We start from the raw sequence: 8252 nt of genomic DNA, 5'->3' as shown, positions 1-8252 counted from the left end.
GGGTGTTAAGGGTTAACTGAGAGAATCTAACAACAGCTTGAATGATAGCGTTAGATTTGCTCACAAATAATCACCCAAATAATGTCTTTGCTGAGACAAGATATCTAAAAATTGAAATTGTTATGGGAATACAACAATTCACTCCATTGCAAAAGAGAACAATACCCCCACCCCCCCCCCCAACAGAAGTCTGATCTCACACTTATTCTCAATCGTCTTACTCTATGATCGGAAAGAGACTTCTCTGTACCATTGACTAACATCTCTCTTTTGGATTGGATTGAGAATTTAGTGTTGCATCTACGTAATATCTCTTGGCTGATAATTTTCTGAATTCTAAAAACTTGTCTGCTTGCCAAATCTTAAAATCGTAAGTAAGTAGAATTTATCCAATGACCATGTTATAACGCCGGCCCTGATTGGTCAAAAACCTATCATTTATTGGAGAACCCATGGAAAACTGAAATATTTTGTAGTTACTTTACAAAGGCAATAGACTGTACCGTCAATCGGCTTGCCGGCAGAATTAAGTATCTAGGATGTTGGAAGAACATTTCAAATGCTTGTGAAAACTTTTGTCATGTTCCATGAATATCCTGCGTGGTTTATAGGTGATGTAAACTGATAAAAAGTATAGTGTATAATTTGATCATCAATTCTCACTCTAATCTCTTTCTCAGGGTCCTCTCTGTCGAGGGAATAAGAGAAAGGACCCTGGGAAAAAAATTTGTGCTCAGCTTCAGAGAGTGATAGGGATAGGAATGCGCTTATACACCTGATCGCAGTCCGCACTCAAGATAACGGCGGAAATCGAGCGTAATGAAAGGGTTAATATGGCAGTTATGTTATAGTTTAAGCAACGAGGTTCATATCTCACACGTCGGCCATCCACAATATATTAGTGATATGTATTTGCGAGAAGAGTCATGTAAAGGGCTATGGTATCCCAATGTGTTTGCTCAAACGCGTGTCAATTGGAAATTTAGCTTTCTTCAATTGCCCGCTCTCCGCTTCCTGAGTCGAAACATGCAAAAACGTTGAGAGACGGTTACATAGAGCACAAGCTAACGTGAGATTAAAGAATTCGTGTTGGCGTTGCTAGTGGCAACCGCAAGCTTTCACGACCATGTTCGTGTACTTTTTAAGTACTACGTTATTACTGTCATCAAAGTACAGGACCGAGATGGCGGAGAGTTTGGTGGGAGAACAACAGGGCTGAGGTACAACTGTAGGATTCATGAGATGTACCAGCGTTTGAACAATGGCATGATTGGTGGCGTTCATATGAGCGCTTAAAGGAAACGAGCATTCACCGTAACAGAAAAACGCCGAGTAACCCTCGGGCGCAATAATCCAGTCTTGCCAACCAAGCCGCTGGAAACTGACGTACAGCATCCTCCGGCTGCAGCTTGTTTGACTCGAGGTCTTGAAGTTCCCTCCTACGTTTGTGAACTGCGGTCCAAGGGAGCGGGCTGAGCGGCGCCGGCGTGGATGCGGATTGAAAATACGATGATAGGTCAGTTTCTGTTCGCCATCTTGACGGTAGAATGATACCAAAAACGGACGCTTCTCCTGTGGGCCATGGAAGCCCACAAAGCCAACGCTTGAGGCGTTTAGTTCCACCCCTGCGTACGTGTGTACAGAGAGTTCAATTCCATAGTTCTTGTTGATTTCTTGAGCCCACTCCTGTCCTGCTCGTGTGATGTCAAAAGCCTGCCATCCAGATTCCCAGCTTCGAAGAACCCGCTTGCCCAGTTCCTTGAGAATTCTTGCAGGCTCAATAACCTGTAGTTGAGAGAATAGCAATAGTTAACTCCCACGAGCATGATGGTCAAAATCCAATGCAGCCGACTTCAACTTCTACAGCATATGCAATGTAGTAAGTAGCTGCTATTGTTTCTGCTGCAACAACTGGCTATCAGAATGCATCATTTGTGCTCTTTTTACGAAGCAATATGTATACAACGCAGAAAAGAAACATCAAACTTGTATAAGCTAGGGAATCAACGACAAAATTGTTGTTAGCGCATTTTCCCCTCAGGTTCAAGGGTGAGTAACGTTTGCAAAAGGCTGCTGAACAACGTGTACGTGTGTCTGCTGCTGTAGTTATGTATGTCAGCTGGTACGGTCTGCGAAAAAATCTGGCAAGTGCGACTGAGGTACAGGAGCTAACAAGAAAAGAAAGCTAAGCGTTTCATCTCCAACTACATGTAAATTCACACAAATTCCATGAATGTGTGCGAATCATTCCGCAGCAATCAGGAGTTATGGCAGCCAATTAAAGATGATTGTGTCACTTTTGTCTTCTTCGACAAATTGAAATCTATTTTAGGAGTATATGCCCGGTTGAAAAGAATTGTGATGTTTCTCACCTGATAAATTTTCACTTCGTATGTCGAATTCTCCCAGGAGACAACTCTGTGTCCATTGGAAATCGGTTCTTTATAAATCCGGAACTCTGCCGCTGTGATCTTTTCTCCCTGTGGAGTTTCCATTTTGAAACGAAATGTAGAATGCCTCTTGGAAATTTTTGGCCGCGCTCCCCTGACTGTCGATTAAAGAACAACTGAAACTATCAATAATAATTGTGATAATTATATGTAAAATATATATATTGTAAAACACTACAATAAAAGCGAAGAGCGACTTAGTTTAAGAAGTTGTAAACATGTAAACGGTTTAGACGTTTGCTTTACCAAGTCAAAAGTGAATGAAATTGGGTTTGAATATAAATGTAAACCAATTTCAAAGAGAAAACAAAAATAATGGATTTGTAAAATGTTTATTCCGCGGTAAAATTCACGTCCGCTGAGTCACAGAAGGAGTTTAACACGAATGGAGTCTTTGCAGGTTTCTGACTGAGGGATGAAAACATAAAAAATACAATTTTGACCTGCATTTGTCCAACACAGAAAATGTTTGTCTTTCAAATCCGACTTTGAAAGTCGGTGTTGCTCTAGATGTTGCCCGAGTGCTGTGAAGTTTTCTTCTTTTATACCCGAGGTGAAATTACCGTGTTGTGTGACGGATATAATCTGCGTCACACCGTTTACATTTTAATTTCTATACGGTGCATTAATCATTCATGCTAAGCGACTTCTTCTTTCTGTTGCCTTTCAAAATCGATACACCATACAAGAAAAGGCCGAAAGCTCAATTATTTTGGTCTCACTGTCATTTAAAGATTAACATTTTTTCTGATTCCGCTCTGTAAAAGGCAAATGCAATATCTGAGCGCCAACATTGTCCAAGTCAAGCCCGTTTTTCAAACCAAGGGGATATGGCAAATCGTCACCCCGAAGGATAAGAGGCCGACTATCATTCGCACTCATTCATGTAACGATTAAACGATTATCGAACAGGAAATTGCCATAGAAGAAGCCGGTAATTGGTAAAAAGTACATCTCTTGAGACAGTGCAAAGAAAACAAACAAACAAACATAACTGGACAAGAACGCGCAGACCGTCCGGTTTGTGTCTGTTGACAGACGTGGCTGCAAGTAAACTCAATCAGAAGCAAGGACATAATTACCTTAAACCTAATCTTCTAATCTCTATAACCCTGGCCGGTTAGATTAAGGCATCCACTTTGAATTCAATTCAAGTATGACCCCAACCCTGATCCTGATGGGGTCTTTAGTTTTCCACAGTGATCAATTTTTTAAGGATAACTCGCGAGAAAGAAGTCGCGACCGTGCACGCACGAGGTGAGTTTCACGCGCATTCGCGTGTTTGCTACCCTGCTTTGTTCACTTCGCTCCATAAACTGAGAGGAACCCATAGCGTAATTTGAAATGTACCTTTTTAAAAAAAAAAAAATGAAAGAAACCCTTTGTTTAAAAAATTCACTCATTCATTCTGCTGCATCAGTAGTAGATTTATCAAATAACAAACGATTTGCAGCATTTAAAATCAGATATAAATGATAAAATCACCGCCATCCTTCATCAAGAATTTCCTTACACTTCTTTTGATCAAAACTCTTGATCAGTATTCGAGTGCGAACTTAATTAGCAAAGAGCACTAAAAGAGCATGAATATAAATCGAGTTGAAAAGGATCCTCCAACAAACCGACAAAAGAAAAACCGTTGGTAATCAGGGGACTTCGTAGGTCTTTTCTTCCCAGCGATAAAAAGATCGAGCTTTCACATCGCGTGACTTGCCAAATGTCGCGTTTTGTTGAAATTTCCTGACTCATCTTCGTTCTGTCATCACTCCAAAGCAGCTCAAGGAAAACGGAAAACAATTTGTGACCCGTTCAGTTGGTAGGGTCATCTGCCACCATTTCTGGTCCGAACATTCCTCCCCAGAACGAGGTGCGATTTAACAAAGCTTCTTGCAATTAAGTTTCATGCCAACTTTCGCGTCGCGATTTCAAGAGGGATGGAAGAAAAATTTTTAGGCAATTTCAGGCTTGATCAAATGATCCCAGTACAAAAAAGGCTTAAAAATTAAGAAGAACTTGAAACAAGAACACAGATAAGCCAAAAAATGCCAGCGAGAAAATGCAAAGCCGCTAAAAATTAAATTGGGGATTGAGTTTTGATGGTACTTGAAAATAACGACTCAACTTTACTCTGTTGGCATAAAACGGCGTTTGAAATCGTAAATCACTCTAGCTTGTCAAAAAAAATTCCTTTTTGTCAAATTCAGGCTTTCGTCCATCCTGTTAATTTAAGGTTTAAGACTCATAATAAACCAAAACAAACAGATTATCTTACAGGTGTGGACACTTTGACGCTGATCAGTTAAGGCTGTTTTAAGTCCTCGTCGGTCAAGCAAATCTTACAATCTTACAAAGTTCTCTCTTGTTCTCTTTTTCTCTGGAATCGCAAGCCCACAGCAATCTCCAAAATTTCACTTACTTTCGGAATTATCAAGTACATTTCTTTCCTTCAGTTTGTCATTTAATTCGTCAATTTTTCCTTCGATCAAGCTATAGGCAGCCATCTTTCACGAACCCTTCCTTTCACTTTTTCCGAAAGAGCGTTTGCACTTAGGTTATCACGATTTGGCAGGAACAAGTTTGCGGAGTACTGCTAGTTACACTTTCTCAGGTAGAGCTCGCCTTTTAGTCTGGATAAACTTTAGTGTGAACAGTCAAATGAGAGTCACTAAACAGGACTTTCTATGGGAATTTTCGTTTCCGTAATGTTCGGAATGACATTTTTTCTTTCTAGTATCGAATTTTAGAAAGTACTTCTTAAGTATCATGCGTATTTTGAGATTATTTGTCAGATATTTTCTCTCTCCAAGACAATACGCACTCAAATTGATGGATGTACATTCTTAAAGATAAGTTCTTATGAAGCATGTTTGTCATATTTTGGCCGATAAAAGCACGTCACGGCAAACTAACGACGGATTCTACACAGCTCCCGCTTGTCTGGTCAGGAAATACAGATTATTGGAAATATAAAGCGTAAATGAAAACAGAAAGGAAGTCTACGAAGTCCTTCTGCCAGGAAAAACTTCCAAATTTGATTCACACTAAAGAATAAAGCTTGTTGTAAAGAACAATATCTGATCAGAACGACGAACAACGCGCGAAATAAAAAAGCGTAATTTCTCTTTGACTGAAAAAGTCATACCCCAACTACTGAAAATTTCGAATTTAAATATTTATGACATAAATTTGTTTTGCTTACAGTTTAACTCACAGACGTAAAGAAACTCATCGTGGGAATGTCAACGAAATTATATTTATATTCGTACATTGAAAAGTTAAGCGATGTTTTGGCGCTGACACTCGATGGATACCAGCAATTAAATGATCCTCTGTTCACTTTTTAGTATTACAGATAATCATTTAACAAGGACGGCTTTTGTGTTTCCACATCATTTAAAGCCAACCGCAATTTTCAACAAGATCTAAACTTGACAAAGACCTCTAATCATGTCTGTTAAGCTCGTTTGTTCGCGATGTAAATCGTATTTCTCCTTTCGTTATGAGCACAACAGTGAGGAGGCAGGTAAGGAGATTTTGGAGAAACTCCAGTCATCTCGGTATGTGGGATATTATTGAGCCGACAAAAAAATCGTAGCGGGAGTTTTAGAGAAGAGCGCAGCTAAGTAATGTGACCTCGGCAACAATGACATAAAAAATCGACTTTATAACACGAGATGATATTTTGTTGTCTAAAATAAAGAGGAACCCCATTAAAAACTGATTTTATCTGACGTGGAAGTCACTCTCCAAATGCCAACATTAGATTTCTTATCGAAAACCTAACTCAGTTATTTCAGTCTTGTATTGGCTTGGAAGACGTTCTTGTTTCAAAGAAAGAACTATGGATAATATTTTTTCTCCCTACGCTTTCTGATTCGATTATAAATCACCGTTATATAATCGACTATGCCTTTCCTGAGGAGTGTTCAATAGGGCAGCAATATCGCTTATTCTACAAACTTCGATCTACATACGGCCGTTTTGACACAGAAATATCTACAAAAGGTGCAAATATTGCAAAACGTTTCCGAGGTTTGCGTTAATTTGTAAAGTATCCGTAAAGTGCTAATTAAAGTTCGCTTGACATTGCTGAATTTCCGTTGGGGAAGAAAAAAACATTAGGCAAGTTAAGCTGACGGTGTGACTGGAATAAATTTAAGTCATTTTTAAAATTCAAAAGCGCGTGTTTATCTCTGGTGAACGTGCTAAGAGTGATATTTGGCGCAATAACCTTGAACATTGTTTCAGCAATTTCTATAATTAGGAAATTTTCTTAATTTGGGAACTTAACAATTACTCCTAAAAAGCTTTGTTGTAGATTTCACTCCAGTTAGATGTCTATTTCAGCAGTTGCCATAATTAATTGTTTCCAGACTTGGCGCACAACTTTAACCTTTCCTAATAAGTGCCTAAGCGATGTCTTTAGTACATTTCTCGTGTTTATACACATGTTCGTGTTGTGTTAAACAATGCGCACCCGAGCCACATGAAAATACACTACTTCCTAAGAGCAATTATGCAATTTGCAATGTTTATCTATCGATTGTAATCAATAAAGCCTTCGTGAAGTGTACGTAAACGAAGTCTTGGCAGACATCGACTTACCGTGGTTAAGATAACTCATAATTGTGTCAGCACCCAACGCTCGGGAATCTGTCACAGAGTCATTGCAGCAGAACAAACCGTCGGTCGACAAGCTCACGTTGCTTTCTAAGCTGTGGTATAGGTCAATCATATACCTTGGGGCAGACATTTTTCGGCCATGTAGACGAGTATTTAGGCTTAGCTGCGGCCGACGGGGCAAACCAAGGAGATTCAGAATTTCGCGTTGAAGCGTTCCCGAAGTGCTGCCGTTTTTAAGGACCGATGTGGTCTCCGTAGTTTTTTCTCTCTTTTTTCGCGAAGAGTGATGGTTGTGACGCTGATGAGGTCTCATTCGGCGAGCGAAAGGATGGCGACTGAAGATTTCACTGTCATGTTCCTTCGCAGTGGTTCCGTTTTTCGCAACTGACGATGCTTCCGTCATTTTGTCGCTTATTAGCGAAGTGTGAAGCGCGAGGCTCAAAATGAGTAATCTATAGATGTAACTCATAGTTTGCCGTCAAATTTGCTCAGTAAATCTGAAAGGTGCGCGTTCTTCACGTTGTTGTTTTGGAACGAAACTTGAATACAACGACCAAAGGGCATAGGAATGGTCGGTTTACTTTGCGGAAACAGGCCTGTCAATCAAACACTGAAATTAACCGCCTCGCACGACGGCAGTATACAAAGCGAACCAATGAGAAGCCTCGCCCTTTGTTATCGAATTGAATTAGTAACATAACACCTTCAGTGTCTGTCGGGCTTATGTCACTGGAGGGACATTGTTCATCACTACATGACTGGCATTTTGTAACACTCGCTAGCACCAATGCATTGTTGAGGAATTGTGATAAAGGCTTTGTTGATTGATGTCGTTTATTAAATTTCGCTAAGGGGTTATTTGCCCTCAGGCATTGCGGACTGTCAAATCGCTTAAAACTGAACAGAAAGAAGGTATCGCATTTTAAGGAACAATGTATGCAGAACCCACCCTCGCCAGAAAATATCCGAGAGACGATTCCAGATTGTTTTCAATGTTCATAATTCCACTCAAATTGTGTATCATGCAAAGTACTTTAAAGGGAAATCAAAACAATATCTTTAAAGCCGCACGACATTCTTTGATCTAAGGATAGACCCCCTCAAAGAAAAACGCGTACTGATCAATCCATTTCAAAAATACTTCTCTTTCATAAATAATTCTACCTAAAACTAAAAATA

At 39.7% G+C, this 8252-nt stretch overlaps 1 protein-coding gene across 1 annotated transcript; it reads right to left on the bottom strand.

The window, feature by feature from the left end:
• Positions 1-419: 419 nt before the first annotated feature.
• On the bottom strand, positions 420-7937 carry LOC113672800 (bone morphogenetic protein 7). Its single transcript, XM_027189146.2, has 3 exons — positions 7056-7937; positions 2373-2548; positions 420-1785 (listed from the first exon to the last, which is right to left on the bottom strand). Exons 1-3 carry the CDS (start codon positions 7540-7542, stop codon positions 1099-1101), a joined length of 1350 nt encoding a protein of 449 aa, XP_027044947.2. The 5' UTR covers positions 7543-7937; the 3' UTR covers positions 420-1098.
• Between the last annotated feature and the right edge of the window lie 315 nt (positions 7938-8252).

Source organism: Pocillopora damicornis, chromosome 1, assembly GCF_964200805.1.
Source record: "Pocillopora damicornis chromosome 1, jaPocDami1.2, whole genome shotgun sequence".
Lineage (NCBI taxonomy): Eukaryota > Metazoa > Cnidaria > Anthozoa > Scleractinia > Pocilloporidae > Pocillopora > Pocillopora damicornis.
The sequence above is the reverse complement of the archived record's forward strand: the minus strand, read 5'-3'. Positions and strand labels throughout refer to the sequence as shown.

Excerpts from the sequence above, each read along its gene's own strand:
- LOC113672800 (XM_027189146.2), bottom strand. The coding sequence starts at position 7,542 with ATGAGTTACATCTATAGATTACTCATTTTGAGCCTCGCGCTTCACACT. Across the intron at positions 2,549-7,055 it reads TATGAGTTATCTTAACCACG|TCAGGGGAGCGCGGCCAAAA; the intron begins GTAAGTCGATGT and ends TTTAATCGACAG. Across the intron at positions 1,786-2,372 it reads ACGAAGTGAAAATTTATCAG|GTTATTGAGCCTGCAAGAAT; the intron begins GTGAGAAACATC and ends TCTCAACTACAG.